Source organism: Ailuropoda melanoleuca, chromosome X, assembly GCF_002007445.2.
Source record: "Ailuropoda melanoleuca isolate Jingjing chromosome X, ASM200744v2, whole genome shotgun sequence".
NCBI classification, from domain to species: domain Eukaryota; kingdom Metazoa; phylum Chordata; class Mammalia; order Carnivora; family Ursidae; genus Ailuropoda; species Ailuropoda melanoleuca.
Window position 1 is genome coordinate 96,165,946 of NC_048238.1, and position 26,255 is coordinate 96,192,200.

Genomic DNA, 26,255 nt, shown 5'->3' on the forward strand with positions numbered 1-26,255 from the left:
TGCCTGGCATACAGCAGTTGCCCACTAAATAGCTGTTGACCAGCTGACGGAAACAGAAAAATCAAGTTTTTGAGGCATCTAACCAAAAATGCCCTCCGCATTTGGGCCTGCAGTAGGATGAAAGGATGTAGGTCTTCCACCGAGACATCGGAGCAGAGCAGAGCCAAGAGCTTGCTGTTGCTTGGCTTCTGGTGCGCTGAAGAGGAGAACAGAGTTTCCCAGGCCAACTGCTCAGTCAGTACCCTGGTGCGATCAAGTAGGAGCTTCCCCAGCGAGCTATGGAAAATCCTGGCTCGCTCTCCCTGCACAGCGAGAAGCAGCAGAGAGCGTGATACTGGCCTACTGCCCCTGGAAACCTTATCCTGGACCCAGTGTTCCAACTTCTAGGAGGGTCCTGCTCCAGGCACATGAAAAGGTGTGAATAAAGATATTCCCTTCAGCACTGTAAGAGGGAAGGAAAAAAAAAAAGAAAAAAGAAAGCACACACGTAACTGCCCTGCCGACAGGGGAGTGGATGGGTGGGAATATTATGCAGCTGTTTTCAAAAAGGAAAAAGGCTTCAAGGACATGTTTTGAAAGATGCCGAAGATATACAAAGTGCAAAAGTATGTTAGCAAAACAGTATGGGTCCGTTTACGTAGGGGGAAAGCTGTGTGTGAGTGCACAGTGAGCGTATGTACGTACACGAATGCGCGGGGAAAGTCTGGAAGGAGACACACATCAAACTACAGTGTTTACAGTCGGCAAACTTAGTAAGACAGAGGGGGAGGGATATATATATATATATATATATATATATACATATATATTTCCTTTTTTTACATTAAGCATGTCTAACATGCATTTTCCCAAATCAGAAAAAGTACCTTTGTAGTCCGAAAAAATATCAAAAAATTTCTGAACAAGGAAGAAATCCCCACTCTCGCCCCCAGCTTTCCTGGGGGGGGAGCAGGCTGAAGGAGTCCAGCCAGGCCTGCGTTGGTTCCCTGCTCTACCCAAGCGAGGCATTCCCTCTCTCTCTCTTGGGGTAGAGGGGTTGGAGAGGAGACTGGTTCTCAGGGTCGTGCATAGCCCTACATGGAAGGATCGTTTATAAATAAGCGATTTTCTCACAAGGTCAAAAGCCCGGGAGAAGCAGCCACCCTCGCAAAGCCTGCTCGTGAGAACCAGCACAGGCTCACTCGTGAATTCACATAAAGCACCTACCGACACGCTTGACATTGTCAAGGAAGTACTTCCGATGGAGAAAAGCTGGCACATGAGGCAGATGGGAACTCAGAAAAAAGAAGGTGCTGATTCACATAAGCCTCCAGGCCATAAAGCTTTGGTACTCACGTCCTTTTCTACCCAACCCTCCCAGACAACATGCACGCACATGTGCATGTACACACACACAGTTTAGGAAAAGAAAATCAGGTGACATCGAATAGCAGGGTTCAAACACCAAAGCACCCCAGGAAATCACTGTGAGCTCCTCTTTGGTTCATCACCAAACCATTTCTATGGTATAAAAAGAACACTTCGTGAAAGAAAGGTTCATGTGCAAAAGCACCTCCTGGACCACAATCTTCCTCATCAGCACGAGGCGAGGAGCCAGCTCACAGAACAAGAGAACTGGATTGCCAGTTCAAAGGCCAGCTTTCCAACTGCCGCTCGCCAGCTGGAGACTCCAGGCCGGTAGTGAACTTGCCCTCCGGGGGACATGTGACAATGTCTGATGATATTATTGGTTATCATGACGCGGGAGAGCGGGAGGTAAAGGCCAGAGATGCCACTGAACATTCTATGATTCACAGGACAGCTCCCCACTGCCCCACCCCCCGAGGACGAAGAAGTTGAAAAACTCTGCTTTTCGCCAAGTCACCTCACATCACTCTACCCTCAGTTTTCTGACCTGGCAAAGAGCCACCACGTGTCTCATGGAAGTCAAAATGTTTTTAAATGTACAGGTAGGATTTTGTGCACACGTAGGATTATCTGATCCGGGAGTCATTTTAATAGCTCAAGCGTATCGTGCCTGGGAACTGCTTATTTTCAGCTTCAAACTGTGTTAATTCTATCGTTTGAACTTATTTCTATAAATCCCAATTATGTTTTAAGGTAATTTAGGAAAGAGCCAGAGGCGGGGGCTTCCTGGTGAAGGTGGTACTGAGGCAAAAGACAGCCCGGAAACAGAGGCTGAGACCAGGTTCTCAAGAAAAAGCATCTAGGGGGGCGCCTGGGTGGCACAGCGGTTAAGCGTCTGCCTTCGGCTCAGGGCGTGATCCCGGAGTTATGGGATCGAGCCCCGCATCAGGCTTCTCTGCTGTGAGCCTGCTTCTTCCTCTCCCACTCCCCCTGCTTGTGTTCCCTCTCTCGCTGGCTGTGTCTATCTCTGTCAAATAAATAAATAAAATCTTAAAAAAAAAAAAAGAAAAGAAAAGAAAAAGCATCTAGGGTTCGAATCCCAGCTCGGGCATGTCATAGCTTTGTGATCACAGGCAAACACAAACTGAACCGAACATCTGTAGAGGTTGGTATTAATAGTGCCTACGGCTTCATATGGTTGCTGTTAGGATTCAAAGAGTTAATGCATATAATGTGCTGAAAACAGTACTTGGTGGACGGGAAATGCTTAATAAATATTGGCTAGTATACTATTTTTAATGAAGCAGACCCGAGGTACGCAGAGGAGGGGAACCTAATCCAGTGGAGAGGGTGATTAGGGACGGTTTCCTGAAAAAGTGGTACCTGAGTTACTTCGTAAAAACTGGAAAGAGGAGGGGGCACCTGGGTGGCTCAGTTAAGCATCCAACTCTTGATTTTGGCTCAGGTCATGATCTCAGGGTCGTGAGAATGAGCCCCGTGTCAGGCTCCGTGGTGAGCATGGAGCCTGCTTAAGATTCTCTCTCCTCTCCCTCTGCCCCTCTCCCCTGCTCGCTCACTTGCTCTCTCCCTCTCTCTCTCTAAAACAAACAAACAAACAAACAAACTGATGGGCCCTAGAGGAAGGGCATAAAACTGGAGGTAGGGAGACAGTTGGAAGCAGTTAAAAAGGCCAGGCTAGAGTTGAGGGTTGAAACCAGGGCAGTGGTTTTAAGGATGCAGAAGGGGTTTAACCAGTGGGACTTGGCCACAACGAGATGTGGGAGGGGAGAAATCAGGAAAAGGTGGGCAGATGCTAGTACTTGAACAAACTGATTACCCTCTCTGAGCTTCAGTTTTCCCCATTCATAAGACACGGAGTAATACCATCCACTTAACAGGATTACTGTAAGGATTAAATCAATTTTATTCTAAAACCCCTTGCATAGTGGCACATAGTAGATAATAAATGGAAACTCTATTATTGTAATTCTTATTAACAATAATTAAAACAACGCTGGAAGAGGCCCCTAGATAGCGGCTAGCCCAAGAGGCCCATGATCAGGAAGAGACTTAGCCAATGCTACACTATTTGCTGAGTGTGGGAGCCAGGAATAAAAACTCTATCTTCTGCCTCCTGTTGTGGTTTTTTTTTTCCCACTGAACTCCTCAGTGATCTGTTGGAGGATGCTCTCCTCCCAAAGATGAAGGTGAGATGCCCACGTTGCCAGCAGTCTTCTCCCACGGGCAGCAGTGGATTCTAAACCAGTCTGGTGGATCACTTCCTTCTACTCACTATACTCAATCTGGTAGGTTGACTTCCGCCTCTCTTTATTAAAACGGAAAGCTTGGGGTACATAACCAAGTGAATCAATCTTGCGATTTCTGCAGATGTTGGGATTTTAACTGTATCACTTCCCAAGAGAAGGAAATGGTACACAGTCACTTTGTTATCCTCAGAGCAAACACAGCTGGGCTCAGGCTATTCGATTTCTTTGAAGGATATTTACTGCACGCAGTTGACAAACAGATGAGTAAAGACACTAATTCTGCAGACCAAGCCCCAGCCCCTCTTAAACGCAAGATAGGTGAGGACGGAATAACCACGTTAGGGAAAGGAGGTGGAAAACGATATCCGAAACAGTTCTTCCCTCAAGCCAAGTAGGCGTCTGGGTGGTAGCAGGATATTCCAATGGTCAGTACCCAAGTGGGTATTATTACATCTGGGAATCCTGACCTTAGTGTGGTTAAAATAACTGAGGCTACTTTTTTGAGGCCATTAAATAATCACAAATTGAAATCTATTCATCCAGACTAGGATTCTTCATAGAAGTAGATTAAAGCTGAATGGAGTTTTAGAGACTAACTAGCTTTGTGGTTCTTAACTGTTCGGGAAGTGGGGGGGTGGCATAGACCCCTTTACGAATCTGATTTAACCTATGTGCTCTCTCTAGGAAAGAAGGCACAAAGACCAAAAGTTTCATGTACGATGACAGGGGCATCAAGGACCCCCTGCAACCCATCCGTGGACCCCAGATAAAGCTGATGTGCTAGTCTACTCACCTCTTTGGACAAAGAAACTGCACTTCCGAAGGTTAATTTGCCCAAACTGCATTAAGAATTGAGCCCTATATTTTATTTCATTTTTTTTTAAAGATTTTATTTATTTATTTGACAGAGATAGAGACAGCCAGCGAGAGGGGGACACAAGCAGGGGAGTGGGAGAGGAAGAAGCAGGCTCATAGCAGAGGAGCCTGATGTGGGGCTCGATCCCGTAACGCTGGGATCACGCCCTGAGCTGAAGGCAGACGCTTAACCGCTGTGCCACCCAGGCGCCCCATGAGCCCTATATTTTAAGATGCAAATTAGACATAATGACCCTAATTGGTAACAGCCCCTTCCATAAGTGTGTGTACAGTGCTCTTCGGTGTAATACACATCTTTATTTTTTCAAAGATTTTATTTTTAAGTCATCTCTGCACCCAACATGGTGCTCAAACTCACCACCCTGAGATCAAGAGTCGCATGCTCTACCAACTGAACCAGCCAGGCGCCCCTAATGTGTAATTTTATATTACACATCTTCATATTCTCACAACTAACATAGATGAGACATGGAGTAGCTCCATTTGATAGACGAGAAACCTCAGGTTTAGAGAAATTGCATGAAGTTTCACAAACATCCACTGAGAGTCTACTATGTGTATCCACTTTACCAACACTGACCTAGGGGGTAGAGACACAGAGAGGAACTCAAACCAGACCCTGGGACGCTTGTGGTCCAGTGAAGGGGACAGACATCCCCCTTGCCCCTCCTGGCCCATCCAAAGCACGTTATTTCTAGCGCGGTCAGAGCTCGGGCAGAGGGGAGGGAGCGTGGAGCTGGAGGCGGGTGGCGCAGGCGGGGAGACCCAGCCTCACCGGGGCAGGCGTGGGAAAGATCAGAGGGCTGGCTGCAGGTCCCAGGGCTAGAGAATAACCACGCTGGACCTGGAATCTACGTGTTCTGATTCCAAGGCCAGCGCTTCTCCGTGGGCTGAGCTTCCCAAGGGCCTTGCAGTTAGAAGGCTGGCAAAATCACTCCTGGGAGCACAGTCTCCGTTTCGTCAGGAATAAAACCACCAAGCTCTTCAATTTTCAATAAATGTCACCCTCAGTTAGTATATGCTCAATACATGCAAATTTGTTTTAGCACATGAAAATTAATTAGCCGCGACTCAACTTAAACATGAGGTCATTCACTGGGCGAACGTGAAGCTTTCCTACTGGTGGCCATGTTACTCTCCTCAGATGTTCTCTCTGTTCTCTCTCCACACTTCTCAATTTTCTAATCTTGCTTCCTTTGTGTTCTGCTCTGGCCCTAGGTATTTATCTCTTTTCTTCCCTGCTATGCTGGTAAGCAGGGCCTCTGAATGGCTTGGAAGGAAAAAAAAAAAAAAAGGAAACAAAAGTGATTCTCAGAGAGACCATACAACTTATTTTAAGGACAAAGGCACACGTCTACAGTTTCGCTGCCTGTACTAAAGATGTGTGGAAAAAGAGTAGGAAGTATGTGGTGGGGGTTGGTAATAGCTATGTGGACTGACAGAGAGGACTGTTCGGGAGAGCCAGATTTTACATGTTTTTCTTCCTGTCCTTTCCTCTCGCTGACCTCCCCAATGCCAGCAGCCCACTCCCCAGCACCATTCCATCCCCAAATAGGTCCTGGGCATCTTTAAAGCGACATGGATTATTCCCCTTTTCAGAGTCTCTGGACTTCTATTATTAGCATTGTATTTAATATGATTTGCAGTGCTCATGTTTTATTTGAATATTGGACCTTTTTCGGTTGAAGGTGATATGAAGTTTGTCAAATCCTTTAATTTTTTTTAAAAGGATTTTATTTTAAAGTAATCTCAACACCCAACATGGGGCTCGAACCCATGACCCCGAAATCAAGAGTCACAGGCTCTACCAACTGAGCCAGCCAGGCATCCCTGAATCCTTAAATTTTTTTTAAGGACCTCTGGATGACAAAATGTTCTGGGTAATATATCTGGGTATAATGTAAGGCAGAGAAGAGTTTTGATTTCTAAAACTGACTTCCACATAATTTTTCAGGATCATATCTGTCCCATCAAGTCTGACCTACCTACTGAGGGCCTAAATAATAGCACTCAGCTTAGTGTTAATAATAAAAACCCTTACATTTGTATGGCAACTAAAGCATTATCTGATTTGGGTTTCATAACAATTTGAGATTTAAGCAAGACTAAGATTATCCCCATTTTACAGATGAAGAAAATGAGGCTCAGATAGGTTAAGTGGTTAGTTCAAGGTCACATAGCTTCCATTTGACAGCAACGGGACAAGAAATCAAAGATAAAAGTTTTTCACACATGCTTAAACCCCTAGGATAAAAAATATCACAGCTCTCTCACCTTGACTTAAAAGTGCTAACAACGGCTTGTGAAAAATGAAAAGCCTTGAAGGAAGGCAGGATAAAAATCTGAGAGACAATCACTGATCTTTTATCTTCCAGACTTCAAGCCAAATCAAGTTCTTCAAAGAAAACCCAATAAAGCCCAGACATTTTCATCATAACAAAATAAATAATTCAGTCAGGCTTTAGAGGACTCCTGCATTATGATTGGCTATTTGATATATTTGTGACTTAGCCGCCACTAAACTGATTAAAGCTAACCTCGTTGACGCAGTTATGTCGACAGAGACTTTGACACTGACAGTTATGAATGGAAAGTGTAAATAATGATAAATAACCTGGAGCTTCCACATTTATTCCTAATGGAGGATTTAGCACTTCCAAAAGTCAAACTCCTAATAGACTAAAAATTACAGCCTTTGGTCTATCTGGCGCGGAAGAAGCTGTTGAGACTCATGGCCTCTCCTCTCTTTAGGAAGATAGCCACAGAGCCTTGGGTTCTGCTAGGCACACAGGCAAGTCTGATTGAAAAAAAAACAACAAAACCTCAGACTCTTTGAGCTGCAAGCAGCTGTAGAAATTATCTGGCCCAACCTCACATTTTATATATAAGAAAACTAAAGGCCAGAAAAAATGAAATTAATTGCATAAGGTCATCCAGTGAGTCATGATGGAGTCAGAACTACAAACATTATCTTCTTACTCCCAGTCCGATGTTCTTGTCACTAGACCACACAACGGGGGAAAGCTCCACCCAGCAGATGCAGGCGTCCTCTGTGTGTGTGTCTGTGTGTCTGTCTCTGTCTGTCTCCTCCCCCATCTCTCTCTCTCACGTGCGCGCGTGCGCACACACACACACACACACACACACACACACACAACGTCAATTCTGAATTACAATGGACCTGTAAAGATAATTGAAGCCATATTCTCTGGGCTGAATTACTATTGGTCTCAACAGAAACAGATCTGAGGAGGACTCTCAGATGTGAAATTATATGCAATTTTTCAAGTTCAAGTCCATCTCGTGATCACAGATTCGTGCCTTATTTGAAGGCACACCTGAAAATAACTAAAGGAAACATGTACACTCTCTGGTTTATCACTAGCACTGCTTCTAATATGTGCAATGTGATTCCATGTTTGTTATAAAATCTACATGTGTGTTTGGATATATGCAGAGAAAAAGTAGAAGGCCTATGTTGACTATGGTCATCTATGAGTATTAAGATTCAGGGTGATGTTTATATTCTGCTTTATTTACCAGTATTTACTAATTTCTCGCCCAAAATTAACACCTATTAATTGTGTAATAAAGTGTCATCAGAATAACAGAAAAGGGATTATATTTGAAATGTTGTAGTAAAATATTCAGACATATTTAAACTCTTGGTATTTTTTTCTTTTTTTTTAAAGATTTTATTTATTTATTCGACAGAGATAGAGACAGCCAGCGAGAGAGGGAACACAAGCAAGGGGAGTGGGAGAGGAAGAAGCAGGCTCATAGCGGAGGAACCTGATGTGGGACTCAATCCCATAATGCCGGGATCACGCCCTGAGCCGAAGGCAGACGCTTAACGACTCAGCCACCCAGGTGCCCCTAAACTCTTGGTATTTTTCAAGCTCTAAAATAACTTCACAACATGAACTCATGGTCAACTAAGCTTATAACATAAAACGTGTACAAATAGAATTTCCCTCCTGGGAAACTAAAAAGACTTTGAACCTGATAATCATCCCCTTTCCATGTGTATATTTGGCCTATAGAATAGGTAGGCCAATTTATTAAGTTACTTTCCCCAGATGGACTCTCATTCCAATTTGGGAACAACTACCTCAACAAATAGGATGTTTTCCTGGAACAGTCTCAGTAATCTGAATTGATGAAGGAAAACATAATGTTGGTGGAGTGTGATTTACAACTACTTTCCAAGAATAACAAACACCAGCCAACATTTATTGAGCACTTGCTATGTACCAGTCATTCTAAGTTAAGTTTCACATAGGTCATATCATTTCTTTCTCACAACTGTGTATGATTAGGTGGGTCCTATCATTTATTATCCCTGTTTTATTTTTTTCAAGATTTAATTATTTGAGAGAGAGGGAGAGCGTGGTGGGGCGGGGCAGAGGGAGGAGAGAGAAACTCAAGCAGACTCTGCTCTGAGTGCAGAGCCCAATGCAGGGCTCAATTCCATGACCCTGAGATCACGACTGGAGCCAAAATTAAGAGTCAGATGGTTAACGGACTGCACCACCCAGGTGTCCCTATTGTCCCTGCTTTAGAGACGAGGAAACTGAGGCTTAAAGAGGTTAAGTGGACCTCCTCTAGGTTACAAGATGCAAGCTCAAGTCAATTTGTTCCAGAATCCATTCTCTTAAACACGACACTACCTTTTATTATTTTTCCATACCTGGAGTAATTCAAACTCACTAATAAAGTGTTTCCAAGGAGAGGTTCTATCAGACTTGCTTTAATAAGCAAAGCTTGTTATAATTAGCTAATTAATGAGCTTGCTCAAGTCCTTCAAGCAAGTTAAACATGGCTTCCTGCAAATCTTATATACACTCTTAATTTGTTTATCAGATTCTTTCTTCATAAATGGGATGAAAGTAAACTTCAGTCCAAGTCAAATTATCACAATATTCAAATTAACAGAGCCAGAGTTAATGAGAGTTCACTCTAGATCATTAATTTTTACAAAATATTTACCTCCTGCCTTGACTTCACTTCTGCCATTTCAGCATTTATGGCCTATATATCTAATGTACAAACATATGTTTGCACTATTATGGTTTTCCTATAAAGGGCTTCAAAATCAGAAGAAAAAGGCCAACTATGGTTCTGCTTAGTTGTGAGACAGTGCTAACATAGTCTCTGAGGAACTGGGCTTTCATAATTTGTTAAAAGCCTAGTCTGATGCCAAGTAAATGAATAATAGAAGAAAATGCTCAAGTTGGCATAATGAACACTTCCATTCAATGTTCTTAAACAGTCTTCTCTCTCTCTCTCTCTCTTTTTAAGTAAGTTCTACACCCAACGTGGGGCTTGAATTCATGACCCCGAGATGAAGAGTCGCATGCTCTATTAACTGAGCCAGCCAAGTGCCCCAGTCCTCTCACTTTCTTAAGCAAAGTTCGATATTCCAAAATTTTGGTGCTTGAATTAGTGCCACTCCACCCCACTCTCCAAAACAAATAAACATAATTAGACTGCTTTGGTCTAGCCAGCCTCAATGTCTCATGTACACCATACAGCTAAAGCTCCCGGCCAGTTACTGGCTCCTAATCTTGATTCATTAGATCCCCAGCCCAAACCCTCCCCTGTCTCCATTCCTACACTAGAGAAAGAAAGAATAGTGCCACCAACTTCCAACTTGGAAAATGCATGAAAATACAATCATTGCACGCAAAGCACAGTGAAATCCCTTGAGAAAAACGGCAACGTACACAAAGCAGAACTTATTAGATCTCGAAAATACTGACTATTTCTATTACGATCTTCCTACGCCTAGTAGAGTCTGGGTATACGCCAAGAATTAGAGTTTAAGGGGTCTGGTTCAGTGTTACCCTAAATGGATTTCATCAGCAAGGAAGTGACAGACCCACATGTTCCTCTAATATTGTGGTGCCCACATTTTAACTAGGCCAAGAAAGAGAGGCCCTGTGTGGTATGGCTAACTACTTATGGGAATAATTTCACCATACTACTATAGCAAATTTATTTCGGTTCCAGATATCACTTTCCCCATTAACTCGGGAGACCAAAGGAGCATAACCGCTTTCCTTTCATCCCTGTCAAACTCAGCAAGTTTCTCAGGAAGCAAATACTATTTAAATCATTTTCATAATTCCAAAATGCCTGTAACACAAGTCCAGGGTCTAATTATGCCACTTAAATTTGTTGAAGATGTTTGGGTTTTTCTTTTTTTAATTTCAATAACGAAAGAGCCCAAGGGTTTAAAGCCCTAATAATCTAATAAACTTTGCTAAGTGAACATTGTAACAGATACGCCTGGATGGGATTTTGTAAATACCAGACAATTTCCCCTGATCTTTATCAGGGAAAAGAAGTCTAAATCTTTGGCAGGAAGAAATTAAATGTAGTGCAAAATAATAACATCTGGCCAGATTGTGTTTGTCAGACTAGCAGTCCCTTTCCGTGTCAGGCTGAAAAGCACTAAAATGAACTCGGAAAGGTGTGTGTCTGATTCTTATGAGGAAATAGGGAAGGTTACCACACTGCCACAGAACATCAGGGTACAGTAAACCCACCCTAGTATGCCCCGACAGAGAACTCCTTCATAGCAGTGGGATTTTCAGCCTTCTGCCAAATAAAATTGGGGGGCCAATCCTGGGGTATTTTGTTTATGTCTCTATTACTGTACAGATTCCGACAGCACTTTCTAATTTTCAAACTATGATCGTGATCATTTTTTAAGGGGGGAGGGGCACTGGGAGAGGAAGAGAGAGAGAATCGCAAGCAGGCTCCACGCCCAGCACGGAGCCCGACACAGGGCTCAACATGGTGCTCCATCTCACCACCCTGAGATCACCACCCAAGCCAAAATCAAGAGTTGGATGCTTGGGGCGCCTGGGTGGCGCAGTCGTTAGGCATCTGCCTTCGGCTCAGGGCGTGATCCCGGCGTTATGGGATCGAGCCCCACATCAGGCTCCTCTGCTATGAGCCTGCTTCTTCCTCTCCCACTCCCCCTTGCTTGTGTTCCCTCTCTCGCTGGCTGTCTCTATCTCTGTCAAATAAATAAATAAAATCTTTAAAAAAAAAAAGAGTTGGATGCTTAACCGACTGAGCCACCCAGGTGCCCCGATCATGATCATTTTTATGAGTTGTTAAGGCTTATTTTTATCTTCTAAGTGCAAGGAAGACAGTGTGGTTCAATGAAAAGAGCAATGACTTTGAAGTTAGAAACTTAATGCTGCCACTTACTGGTTATGTGGCCTAAGGTGAATTGCTTCTTGGCTCTTAACTCCAGTTTTCATTTCTTGTGAAATTGCAATAATCATACCTAGCAGTATCGCTACTGTTATCAAGATTAATCAAACCTAGCACACAGTAGACATTCAGTAAGCTAACCTTGCTTTTCCTTCATGGAAGTGACCCAGATGAGTTCAAATGTCTAACTTCACCAACTTTCCAGAGGCCTCTGACCTTCAAGAAGGCTTAAGTTATGAGAGCATACACAATCTTCCCCTCCCATCAAAACAAAAACAAAACCCCTCAGGATTATATTTGAAATAATACATGCATCATTTAAGCATCTTCTCCTACTATAAGCCTTCTCAACCATCTGGCAGAACCTGCCAAAAAGAGCATACTTTGTTTTTCTACTAATGATTACTTTGATTCGTGAGATACTTTACTGTTTTTCTTGCCGGACTTTTTTTTAATCTGGCATTTACAGAGGGAGAATTATGGTCATCTCACGGTTTAAAAAGAAGTTTTCCCAATAAACAACTCTTTCCAGAATGTGTACCACAAAACTGTGCTAAGCCACTGATTTATCTGATAGGCCAGTGTATCTGTTTCAAATATTAACTGCTAGAAAGAGTACTGTTTTTCTAGTCCCCAAGGAATAGGAGTGTGGACAGAAGGCTTTTGGGTTTTCCCCCACCTGCTACTCTGTTGGACAGGAACAGACACTTTGGCCTCACTGAATGGGTTTTGTTAGCTACCCTTCAAGGGCAGGGGCATGTGGAAGTAAACACACATACTACATCAAAGAGTAGTTCCAGAGCCCATTTTCCCAGCTGGGAAGGTGGGATGGATGCCCAGAATCCACACTCCAGGCAGAGACTGGTGGCAGGCAACATTTCACCACCCTCTGAGCACCTCTCCAACTACCAGAGCACAGACTCCAGTGTATTTCTAGACCAAGACCACCTCCTTCTACGTGGCCAGAATGGTGTCAGATCCAGGAGAAGGAAAGGCAATGCTGTTTTCAGTACAGTAAACATGAACTTGTTGAGATTAATAGTCAGTATCAGGGGATAGCTGAATAACAACAAAAATAGTCCTTTAAACTTTGAAGGCATTTTCATATACATTACCTCTTCTGTTCCATAAACGCTCTGGCAGGTCGGCAGGTCAGGTGCTATCTTGCACATACGAAAGCAAACTCAGACACTAAATTACTTACCAATTTTCACATAGTTAGTGTCAGAACAGGAAATAGAACACATCTTTGATTCATGCCAAATCTGGTACCAATCAGTAAATAATCAAAGAATATACTGGAAACCAAAGGAAGACATTGATACGTTTGACCGAAGGTGTTTTTAAACCCCATAAAAAAAGAAAAATCAAATAAACAAATCAGTAAATGCAATTTATAACACATAAAGTGGGTTAGCATCCTGAATATATAAAGAGCTCTTACAAATCAATAAGAAAAGGACTTCTCAATAAGAAACAATGAATAGCTAAATTTTTTCATGATAAAAGAATATTACTAACAAAACCCACAAAATAAAAAGTACATATGACCATCAAATCTCCCTAGTAACCGAAGAGGACTGTTTTCACCCAAAGTGGGGTTACTGTAAAATGGCAAACGGTCAGGCAAATGGACATTCATATATTGCTATTGGGTATGAAAATAGCTATGACTTTATGGAAGTCAAGTAGGCAATAAATGTGAGAAACCTTAAAAACTATACAGCCTCTGACCCAGCAATTCCAGTTTCAGAAATTTATCCTGAGGAAATAATTAAGGATGTGCATAAATATTCAGTTACATGAACATTATCTATCTCCCTATGGTTTACTGAAAGTACCCTAAATTTCTAACAATAGAGAAGGTTGGATTAAAAACATATGAGACAGACACATGACTAAGTACTATGGGGTCTCTAAATACTACATTTCAGTTGTATTATAGAAATACATTATTGACATGGAAAGAAGGCTATATCACATAAAAAAGCTATATAATCCATTTTTGAAAAAATATATACATACACCTATATATGTATAGTACTGAACCAAAGTATGCAAGAGTATATACCAAAATGTTAATAGTAATTGTCTTCTGGGAGCTAAAATGTAGGTCATTTTATTTTCCACTTTGTTGCTTGTGTTTTTTCATTTTCCCAAAAAACATACACAGTCGTCTCCCTCCTTATCCACGGGGATACATTCCAAGATGCTCTGTGGATGCCTGAGACATAGATAGGACTGAACCTCGGATAGACTATGTCTTTCCTTATACATTTCCCTACACGTACATACATACATACTTATGATAGAGTTTCATTTATAAATGAGGCACAGTAAGAGATTAACAACAATAACTACTAATAAAATAGAACAATAACGACAAACTATAATAAAAGTTATGTGAACATGGGCTCTCTCTCAAAGTGTTTAATTGTCCTGTACTCACCCTTCCTCCCATAGCGATGTGAGATGATGTCTGTGTGACAAGATGAAGTGAGGCGGGTGATGTAGGCATGGTGCCATAGTGTTAGGTTACGACTGTCCTATCATCTGATCCCAGACTAGGGTGTACCTCGGGCAACTGAACCCGTAGAAAGTAAAACCACAAATTGGGGAGGGGAGACTCCTGTAGTACTTATTTGTGGAGTCAAAACTTATTTTTTTAAAAAAGAATATCCTAAAACAAAGTTTGCTTGATTACTTTTAAGTGCCCGTTGTCATCAGGAATGACACATAGAGCATATTTGGAGAAGCTGACAGGTGTCACAGCTCTCATGATTCTTGGTCACAAAGTGTAAATCCGTGGCACTGAGCCTTCCTCACAGTGTTCTGTGAAGTAGAGTCTAGATCAGACTGGAAGAAAAGACAACCAGCAAGCCAGGGAGTGGTGAGGCCATAAGCAGAGTCAGAAGTTTAGGGGCGCCTGGGTGGCACAGCGGTTAAGCGTCTGCCTTCGGCTCAGGGCATGATCCCAGCATTCTGGGATCGAGCCCCACATCAGGCTCCTCTGCTATGAGCCTGCTTCTTCTTCTCCCACTCTCCCTGCTTGTGTTCCCTCTCTCGCTGGCTGTCTCTATCTCTGTCGAATAAATAAATAAAACCTTTAAAAAAAAAAGAAGTTTAGGTATAACATAAGACATTTCATCTCAAAATGGGAAAGTTTCAACCTATTAGCTACACTCTTAAGATCTTATGTCTGAGTAGAGTTTAAAACCTAAAAATAGGGACACCAGGTGGCTCCATCGCTTAAGCATCTGACTCTTGATTTCGGCTCAGGTCATGATCTCTGGATCTCGAGATCGAGCCCCACATCGGGCTTTCTGCTGGGCATGGAGCCTGCTTGAGATTCTCTCTCCTTCTCCGTCTGCCCCTCTCCCCATGCCTAGCTTGCTCTCTGTCTCTCTAAAAAAATAAAAATAAATAAAACCTGAAAATAAATGCTACAGGCAACAGGTTGTATTTTTTTTTTTCTATTTGGTCATAGTGGCACTTGCTGCAGAGGAAGTAGGAGAGTTGAAAATCTGTTTCTATTAATACTACCTCTTTTAATGATGTGTATGTGTAAATGTGTGCATGCGTGTGCGTGTATGTGTGTATATGTTTTCAAGCATTTACTCACCTGGGGTGAGTCATTTCTAATATCTCACCTGGGACTACAGCAGTGAGGTGGAATACACATAAGCCCTACCCTCAGAGAGATTATTCTCCAGGAAAGGAGACCCCTGTTAACAAAATATCCATACATGCATCACTACGAACTTGGTAAGTATTAGAAAGGAAAAACACAGGATCCCAGGAGAGGGAATACAGTGGGACCTGGCCTAATCCAATGATTACATTTCAGTTAATCAGGTCCAGTACTAACGCTAAAGAACTTCAACCAAAGGAGGGAAGCATCATAAACATCCCGGTTCATTGTATCATTTTTGTTCTCCTTCCTCTCCTAATGCAACCCAATGAAACCAGAGTCTGCCATTGCTAGTTAGATCCCGAGGTTACGTTGACTCATTCAGACCACTAGGGGACCATTTAGAAAGTGCATACTATTTCGTCTTAAATACACACACACACACACAGAAAGGAGGAAAACACATACAAATGTTACAAGCGGTTTTTTATGAGTGATAGGATTAGGAGTGGGTATACTAGAACATTTTTATATGAATTATAATTACATTAAAGCACAGAAAAACATTTTTTAAAAAAGGATATGTGCCAGCTATGTGATGATCAATCCTGCAGAGCAAAGACATTCTACTTCATCTACAGCAATGCTGACAAACACACAACCGGGAATAACTGAAACAATGGCTGCCATACATTTGATTTGTACAGATGCACATGGGGCTGAGCTCTTCACAGCCCTCCTCTGATTTCACCCTGCTTAATTAATGGCTCAGAGAGAAGTGGCTTGCTCTCGGTCACAAAGAGAGGATTTAGCAGAGCTGGGACTTAGACTCCATTCCCCCCCAAAGCCCGAGCACACGTCTGTCACACCACACACCTTCTCTGCATGTCTCCTAGGCATCTTGATTTTTCGAGAGGGAAGGCTGAGATGCTACGAGGCTAGCCAGGGAGGCCAGCAAGACTGGTATCTGGTAGGCAATTAATAATGTTCAAATTTTAATTTAATTTAGAAAAAAGATGTGCACTGATTTACCTAACTCCCTCACCTGCCTTTCTCTTTGATCACGAGCCATGTCTGTCTGGGGAATTCATACAGGCAGTCTCCTCCATGAACCTCTACCCTCTTGTCGGAATTAATCTTCTCCAACCTCACACTCCCATACAGAGGCGGGTTTCGTGGGAAACTATCAAAACCTAAGCTGCAGGAACCCACACTTGTGATCCTCCCCCTGGAAGAGCCACAGAGGCTCTTTTTTGTAGTTTTTATTTTGTCTTTTTTTTGTGGTTTTTATTTTGTCTTCTTTTTCTTAAAGACGGCTTCCAGATTGTACAGGCTTTGGGCCCCACAAAATCTAAATCTACCCTTACCCCCCACAGAAGACTGCTAAACGTTTCTTACAGTATTTCTCTTAGGATGCCTTGTACCCGAGTTTTTCACGTATGGAAGCCTTGGATTCTAGAAGTTGAAGGTAAACAGGAATTACTTTTTATCTCTGAATCCCCCACAGTGCCTGCCTCCAGACATGGCAGATACTTGCTCAGCAAATGTTTTTAAATTAAATACAACAGAATTCCCTTGCAAGAAAGCAAGCTGGAACTGGGGAGGTTGCCCATGACCATGAAAGTTCAACTCCCACCTCTGCCATTTATTGGCTGACCTTCGACAAGCCAATTAATCTCTCTAAAGCCCCACTTCCTCAGGGTAAAATGAGGCTAATAATAGTATCAACCTCAGAGGGTTGTCATGAGGTTTCAATGAGATGGTGTCAATAGAACACTTTCGAAGAGGAGACTTTCCATTTGTCTCCCATCGACTCAGCACATGTTCAGAGAGGAGGTTTAATTCTCGGCCCACGCCCTCAACTTCCCCCTCTCCACAGCCACCCCACTTGTCCTACCTATCCCCATCCAGACTCACTCAAACCCAGCCCAAATGACCCCAGAGCCTGCCCTCTTAATCACCACACTCCATAGCTGGACTGGGAACCAATGGAGGAGTCCAAAGGCATGCCACTCAGTTCCGCCTTTGTTGGTAGTCTAGGTGTAAGCTGATGGAGCCTGGAACTCAAATCAGAGACGAGGCCAGCAGGCATCAGTATTGCACTCAATGAGACCACTGATACCCAGAGAGGGCAGAGGGGAAGGAGGTGGAGGGAGAAGATGTGAGGGAACGTGAAAGAAGAAGCAAGACCTGGTGGCTGACTGGAAGCCTGGATGGGGAAAAAGGAGGGGTATGAGGGTACACCTCAGCCCCTGGAAGCCTCTCACAGTCCGCAGAGGGAAAGGTGTTTTTAATTTCTATGTTACCACTTCCAGCTTAAAGGAAAATCGTTTCTACCTCCACTCTACTGACAGGAGAATTCAAATCTCTCAAACATATGCTTCATTACTCAGATATCAGGTACTGCAACTCAGTGAGACAGAAAGAGGAGGAGGAACATATGTTTTCAGAAAGTAAACAAATCCCAGTGGGGGGAAGGGTGGGGAGTAATCACTCGAGGCAAAAGTGGTATTTTTCCTGGAAGCTTCTAGAGGGCAGGGACAATGTCCTTTAATTTGCTTCGTTGGGCCCACTAGTGAGAAGGTAGGCAGGAGCATGGCAGCCAGAGGGGGTGTGTTCAGAGCCCTATTGAATCGAGGGGGAGGGGCATGGGATGGGGTAAAGAGTTAATCTGTATAATCTCCTCACCTCAGGTTGGCCCCAGAACAGTCTCCGCCCACACACTGAGTCATTTTTCTAAGCTCTTTTTATTAAACAGTTTTCAGCCTAATTACTGACTTTTCTAAATCAATAAGAGGGCACAGTAAAGGTTTACAACTCCCCCAGCCTCTGGCTCTGTGAAAGCCACAGAATTTTGAAACCGAATTGAATCCAAAAGTTCTAAGTTTAAAACCAAAACGACTTTAAACACCCAGTTTCCAATTGTTTTTCCAATAGCACTAATAATTAAAGAATCGCATTTTTAAAAACTTTGTAACCAAAATATCTCTTTGAGTCAGCGCCATAAAAGTACACTAATTAAAGCCAGCATCTTCTAGGCTCTGATGAGAAATTCACCCTTTTATAATGGGATTACTAGAGCTTGGCTGTACAGATGAGTGGTTTGATTAATAATTTACATTTTTGAGGATATATAACCTCACTCATGGTCATGGTTTGCGTTCCTAAAATTCTTCTATCCCGTTTAATGTTATTACATTTAGCCCTGGCAAATGCATTAAGTTCTGATTAGACATCAGTGTAATTATTCTCTCCCGTACGTTATTTTCAAAGAAGAAAGGGTTGTGACAGGATGGACGATGGTCGGAGTCAGGGACTCAGTGGGGCTCGACCCACACAGAGCTGGAGCGCGGGCAGAACTGTCAGACTAGTCAAGGGGAAAAATTGTGAAATGGAGAAAAACTGTTCAGTGCTCACTTAAACCCCCCACAACATTATAAAAACTAAATTAACAAATGATTGAATCTCAAAAACATGTTTATCAACATTCGAGCAATTATTTAGTCACATATTAACTGTGAAGGAAAAAAGCTTTGCTTGAATAATGTGCCTAAACAGTTATTTCAAGCAGAAATGACTGGAGAAATTGCTCTGAGCTGATGGAAAAGGGTGTTCTAACCAAGGTCAATTTTATTTAGGGGGAGTGGGAGAGACAGGAATCTGACAGAAAAAAAAAAAACGTAGAAGGACTGCCAAGAGCAGATGGAAATGGGAAACAAGAGAGTGGAGGAACAGCAGACAGAAACACTGTCCTCCGCCCACCACCCCCCACCGTGTGGAAATGTCTTTTTCGTCTCCTCCACAGAAAGCAGGTAGAAGAAAGACTTCCAACAGTACCGTGACGTCGTGGGCCTGACAATGCAATAAATATATGGCCTGAGAAACATATGTATGGCCTGAACACGACAAATCCTTCCCAATCTAGCTGCTTGTTTGTGTGTAAAATATAGCAGGTAGGGGCCAGAAGAGAAGCTTCGGGAAGCGGGGAGAAAAGGATTGCTCCTGGCAGTATTGACATTTTGAACAGCACAACTTTCACATCTAAGAAGGTACAAAATAAACCCCTTTTTCAAAGGCTACTTTACCTAAGTGCTCTCCCACCTGTGCACAGAAGCTGTTTGAATATCATCTGTAGGGGGCAAAAGTGGGTGAACTACGTCATGACCCCCAGCTTTATGGAGGCTCAAGTCTGTAATGATAAAGCACCATTTATCGGGCACCACTGGGGTAAAGCAGGCCACATAAATGAGCTGTCTACATCATAATGCTTGAATACAGTACTTTACAGTTTTCAAGACACTATCACCTCCACTACCTCTACCCCATGAGGTAAGTGGGACTGTAATTATTATCCCCATTTTGTAGATCACAAAACCGAGGCTAATGGAGTCTAAACAACCCCTCGAAGCCATACAGCTTACCAATACAGAACTAGAGTTAAAACTTAGCCGTTCGGACTCCAAGGCCAGTGTTTCTTCTATTGCCCTTCAGGCAGCCCCCCCAAATATTTTTTTCACCGCTTCAAATGAAAATGTTAAGGAAAAGAAAAACAGTGCAAGTAATTTGATCTTGCTTTATTGATTCACAACCGTCACTATGGACATGGGTAACAAAGGGGCTACTGAGGCACGTCGGATGTACCCCTCTGCTGAATGCCCTCCAGTCCTCCCCACTCAGTGAGCCCCTGTGTCTACTTTTACGTCTTCCACCCTTCCTGGCTCTCATAACTTCTTGCCGCTTGTAGGTACCTCCCTCTGGCCTTCTTCCATAACCCATCCATGTAACTCCTTACCTACCACTGGCTAGAAAACTAGAAAATCCAGCTTGTAAAAAGACCACGCATAAATTTGTAACAGTAGTAGGCACTGAACGAGGACCCGAGAAGCTCTCAACTCCCTCAGCAGGAGCTCAATGGCATTTCAGGAGCACAGGGATGTCTTCTGCTTAACTGCTCTCTTTCTCTCCTCGGAAGAAGCCAGCTCAAGTTGCGGGTTAGGCAACTTCCAGAAAAGCTGAAGCGTGTTCTTCCTCAAAGTTGGTGGCACCCTGGGGAAGACTGGAATCATCCAAAATACAGGAAAATCCCGAGGCATACCCCCCAAATACTCCCTGATAGGATGTGTTTGAAAGTTAGAATGACGTTCTGCAAGGAAAACAGAGCTCCAGGCTTGAAGGTGTAGAGGTGGTAGAGAGAGGATGAAACATTCAGAATTCGATGCCAGTTTTTGTCCCAAGGACCACAGATCCTACAACTTCCTAATTTTGTTTCGTCTCAAGTACACCAAGAACAAGGAAGACCATGTCACATGATGGCTTGGAAGAAGCTGGGGCATCAATGAGATTCCTCTTCTGTAAAATGGAGATAATTACAGTATGAACCTCAGAGAACTGCTGGGAAAATCCAATGAGAGAATTATGTAAAAGTGAGCATCATATAGTAGGCACTTAATAAATTGCCATTAGTATTATTATCATTGTAATTATTATTAGGTACGGGAGAAGAAAAAGAGAAAAGAAAATCCTTCAGTGGAGTTTTCCAAAAAGAATTAATTAAGCAGAAACAAAAAACGATTTTGCTGCCCCATTTTACTTAGCACATCCAAGTAAATTAAATTTAGGAAACGAGGCAATGCAAAGATTGAAAATAAAGAACTTTTTTTTTTAATGCTTCAATCATTATCAAAACAACATTAGAGAGAGAGCACTCCAACCATTGTAGCAAAGGGCCCCAGGCTCATTTATGAGGGCAAAGGTTTCTTGCAAACAAAGACATAAAATCCAAATCGAGGCAGTAAGGATTGCTCGTGGAACTGTGCACATATTTGCAGAAAGCATTCACAGCTTAAATACCCCCAGTGTGGACGAGTGAAGGAATCCTAAAGAGACTGTGGATCTAGGCCAATATCAAGATGAGCTTTCTTCAGCTTCATGTGGTGGAGAAAATAGCTTGCACAAAATTTCATAGGAGTGAAATATTGGAGCAAGGATTTGGTCTACCGGAATCTTGGGGAGAGAGTGTGTTTTAAGGAAGAAACAACTGTGCCCTCCCAATTTCAGCTCGTCAGAATAATAAGTAATTATAAGGAAAAAAGTGGCTGCTCTCTTTTTCTTAGCAATCAAGAAGACTTCAGCTTGCAGCGGTCCCTGATTTTAGCCTTGTCCCTCCCGATGTTTGTTACAGAAAGAATTCAGGGGCGATGTTTCTACAAACATGGCATAATTGCCTTGAGGTCTGGGACCATGGTTTCCTTTTTCTTATGGGGTTTATTTGTTCTAAATGTGAAGCAGGGAAAGAATAGGGGAATGAAACAAGAGAAAGAATTGAGTCCATATGGTGATGAGGTAGAAGGCACCAGCAGCAAGTTTAGACATCACTGAGTTGCCACCATGGTCCTTTGCCAGACTTGTCCTCCTGCCTATGTTCACAGTTGGAGAAATAATACATATATATTTGTGTGTGTGCATGTGTGTGAGAAAAAGGGAGAGCGAGGATACTAGTAGGTGCTACCCGCCCCCCCTTTCCAGCCTCTGTTCACATGACGAGTGTTCAACCTCCATGCTAAGCCAATCAAAATCTGGTCAGAACGTCCTTTCTCTCCTCGTCTCGTGCTGCTCCAGGCCTAGAAAACACTATACGCAAAATGCAGGACTGGGCAGAGATGGGAAGGCTGACACCCAAGGCCCTCAGAGGGGCAGCCATGTCTGCTACTCTCCATAGGTGTCAGATAACATCGGTGGGCCCGGTCATTCTGAGAATGAAACCAATCACGAACGTTCCATTCTGCAAAGCACCTGGACACCCCTTAACAGTAAGATTCAGCTCTCTGCTTCGACCCAATTCTCATGTCCCATCACTTCTTACCACCCCACTTTCAGCCAGCAGATCAGCTCCAAAACCAATCTAAGAAGTACATGAATGGTACATGTATTTTTAAAATCAGCTTAAATTATTCATACACTCGCCAAATTGTTAGTCTCAACAAACTCTTCACAAGAGTCTCACACATAAATAAGTGAACATATACCTCATGCTTCTATACTGTACTTCATATAATCAACCCAACATCCCCTGCGGCTTTGACCCAGGAAACTATTAGGAATGTATGCTTTATTAGCTAATTTGAATACTATTCTTAGCTAATTCTAAGATTTTCCTTGTAATACACAAAATAAGCTATAATCAACCTACCTTACAATTCAAAGAGGTCAATCCTTATCAAGGTGCCATAAACCTACAAACTTGGAATGTCAAGTCATCAGAGGCATTATTTTTCTATCTGACCCCAATTCTCTGTAGAGCAAGAAAAAGGTAGCCAGTGTCCTGTGCCTCAGGAAAGATAGAAGCAAGCCCTAATGTCTGTAATTAATTTCCCCTCCCAGGAGGCAGCACACCAAGGTAGTTAAAAATAGAGACTCTGAGAGCCAGGCCCTCCTGGGTTCAAATCCTGCTTTCACCATTTATTAGTTGTGTGGCTTTGGGCAAGTTACTTAACTATTCTGTGCCTTGGCTTTTCATCGGTTAAATGGGGATGCTGATAATAAGACTTACTTCATAGGATTATTGTGAAGATTAAAAGAATGAATACATACAGAGCACCTCATCACCTTCATTCCTAGCTGGGTCTTTGTTACTGTTTTTGTTTTTTTAAGATTTTATTCATTTGACAGAGAGGGACACAGCGAGAGAGTTTCTCCTTTAATCCCTGACCATCCCCTTTCATTTTAAAACCCAATAACCCAGGGGTAGTTATTGAGTACAAAATGATCTTTTTTTTATTATGATATGTTAGTGATTTTTGCTTCTAAATATCAGGAAGAGAGAGAACTGAGAAAAGGCATTTTAAGTCTATCAAGGTTTTCACTTTTGTTGTTGTCACAAGGACCTGAATTTCCTGGATTTTAGGGTTGAAGTCTTATTCTTTTGATGCATACTTATAAGCTCAGCTATTTTTTTAAAGATTTTATTTATTCATTTGACAGAGAGAGAGGCAGCGAGAGAGGGAACATAAGCAGGGGGAGTGGGAGAGGGAGAAGCAGGTTCCCCTCTGAGCAGGGAGCCTGATGCGGGGCTCAATCATGACCTGAGCCGAAGGCAGACGCTTCACGACCGAGCCACCCAGGTGCCCCCCTAGTTGGGTCTTCGGATCAAGGGAGGTACCCTCCATCCTGCTGGGATAGTCCTGCAAGTTCGTGAAGAGAAATGGAATTTCTGACCCATTCTGGCAAGTCCGCAACAGCTCCTTTTACAGTCACACACAGGTGTAAGAACGGAGACTCACAAAGAAAGAAGAGGTAACCACTCACACAAGTGAGAAAACTTGGGCTGTCGAGCCAAGCTCCCGATCTCTCTGGAAATGGTCCCTGTGGTCAGAAGGAGTTCAGGCGTGTTCCACAAGCATCTAACCCACGCCTGGAGAAAACTGGTATTTAAGTAACCTCTTTTGTTTTTTTTTTCAACCAGTCTTCAGGGCTTGTTGAGAGAAGATATCATTTACCCTTCCTGCAGGGATTTGCAGCCTCCGCGCACAGGTAAACAGAATGTCCTTGGACAATGACTTTAGACAATGCCCGCTTCTCCAAAGAGTGAAACACAGCATCTCTAAAAACTGTGTTTTTCCTTAAACAGAATCTCTCACTGGGAGGTTTCTCTGTCAAGCATTAACGCTGGCATGGTGGTTTATAAATTATACTTAAAAATATATGTATATATAAATTATACTTAGCATCTGAAAGCCCGGTGCCTGGAGAATGATGCCATGGGGCGGCACGTCTAACGTGATCCCCAGCACTCACCTTGGAAAACCGCGGCATTCTGGATGATCAGGAACTTGAGCTCCATGCTTGCAGACTGAAGCAGTTGTTCCATGTTCAACCGTGCTGTCAGCTGGTATTTTTCTTCCATCTTTCTGGAGCAGCATGTTGGGCCCTTGGGGAGACATACTTGCAGATCCGATCCTGAAACAAACAAGTTTTTCATGTTTCAGTAAGCAGAATGTCTCTCTCTCTCTCTTACACACACACACACACACAGACACACACACACTCACACAGACACACACACACATGAAGCAAACAAGGTAAGACAATGCATTTTTTTAAAAATGCGCTAAAATCTTGATTATTTAAAATTAGTGTTTATCTTAACTAATCCCTGCTTTCTTCCAATTATCTTTATGACTGATTCTTTTTGAATAACCATTAGAATTAATTGCCTAGGTTTGACTCGTAAATTCTGCACAAACTAATTTATAGCACCAAGTATACGTCATTGAACACCGATATTTAATTTGTCCGTTAAAAGATTAATCTTCACTCCTACCATTTATTTTTCTTCATTATAATTTATGAATGAGAGAACAACCAAGAGGCAATTTTCAAAATTCCGGTTATGATTTCCTAATGAAATGTATGTCTGCCAAGCCGGTGTGGCTTTTTGGGGTAAACGATTAAAACATCAATATCATATCAAAGCTTTGCTGTTGTCATTCACTAAAGGTCTGGGGGAAGATCCACAGAGGAAAACATCCAGAGGACAATATGAACATTCAGACAATCACCAAAATCCCTTCCCACTACGACATTCTAGCGCTATTCAAATGCCGACCTCTGACCCCTTGAGCTACGTCCTTGCCAACTCACCTACGACGCACGGTGCCTTTTTATTTTTGTAGCTCCATAAAAAGTTGCCAAATGAAGAATTTCCTCGCTTATTCCAAAATTAGGGAATCAGAACCTTTTCTCAGGCCTCATCCAATGTGACCTTTTGCAGCATCCCTCACAGTCGACCAATCTCTCTCCTGGTTAAAAGGCTCTCCTCCTCCCTTGTTTAAGTGAACCTACCCCAGCCCCACACACATGCAGCTCCAGCTCTTGTGTTCCAGATCTCGGTTAATAATGATCATCGGCGAAGTTTCCCAATGACTGAAACCTTTGTCATTCTCAGCTCTTCGCTGGTGACGCAAAGCATTTCTGCACCCACGGAAGTCATGAGGATATGAATAAAAAGTGTAGTCAGGGGAGTAGATGAGAGTCATTCAAAAAATATTTTATTGTACACCTATCACATGCCAAGCACGGTGGATATAGCAGATATATACAGACACATATATGTAGTTCATGATATGTTGTGTGTGTATATATATATGTATAGTTTGTGTATATATATGGGGTGGGTGTGTGTGTGTATACATATACACACACACACGCGCACACACACAGAGTCAAGTAGTGATAAGTACTACAGAGAAAACGGAACTAAGTAAGGAAGGGAAAACAAACTGTGGTATATACATACAGCGGATTATTACTCAGCCATAAAAAGGAATAAACTATTGATCCGGGCTACCACGGGGATGAACCCCCAAAACATTATGCTAAGTGATAGAAGCCACATTAAAAACAATTACATACTCTATGGTTCCATTTATACAAAAGTCTACCAAATGAAAATGAACCTATAGAGACAGAAAGCAGTTCAGTGGTTCTTGGGAAGGGGACAGAGGGCAGCCACGGGGCGGGAGTGAGGAAATTTGGCAGAGTGACATATATTCAAGATTTTAGTTGCAGTGATTCTCTCATGGCCGTACACATCGGTCAAAATTATCAAATTATACCCTTAAAATATGTACTTTATTGTATGTTAATTATACCTCAATAAAGTTGTTAATTTTCTTTAATGTTTAAAAACCAAAGTCAGGGAGTTAGGGTAGGGGGTGGTGGCAACAATAATTCTATTTATATAGGGTAGTCAAATATATTTTTTGAATGACTATTTATATAGGGTAGTCAAAATATTTTTTGAATGACTCTCATCTACTCCCCTGACTACACTTTTTATTCATATCCTCATGACTTCTGTGGGTGCAGAAATGCTTCTTTCATAAGGTAGCATCTGAGGAGAGACA

The 26,255-nt window shown here is 42.5% G+C and overlaps 1 protein-coding gene across 1 annotated transcript in view; it reads right to left on the reverse strand.

Annotated features, from left to right (window-relative positions):
- GPC3 (glypican 3) overlaps positions 1–26,255 on the reverse strand; it is a 404,167-nt gene that overhangs the window by 349,360 nt on the left and 28,552 nt on the right. Inside the window, exon 2 of the mRNA XM_002918749.4 lies at positions 24,145–24,306. Within this exon, the coding sequence (XP_002918795.1) occupies positions 24,145–24,306 (162 nt within the window). The remainder of the gene's footprint in view (positions 1–24,144; positions 24,307–26,255) is intronic.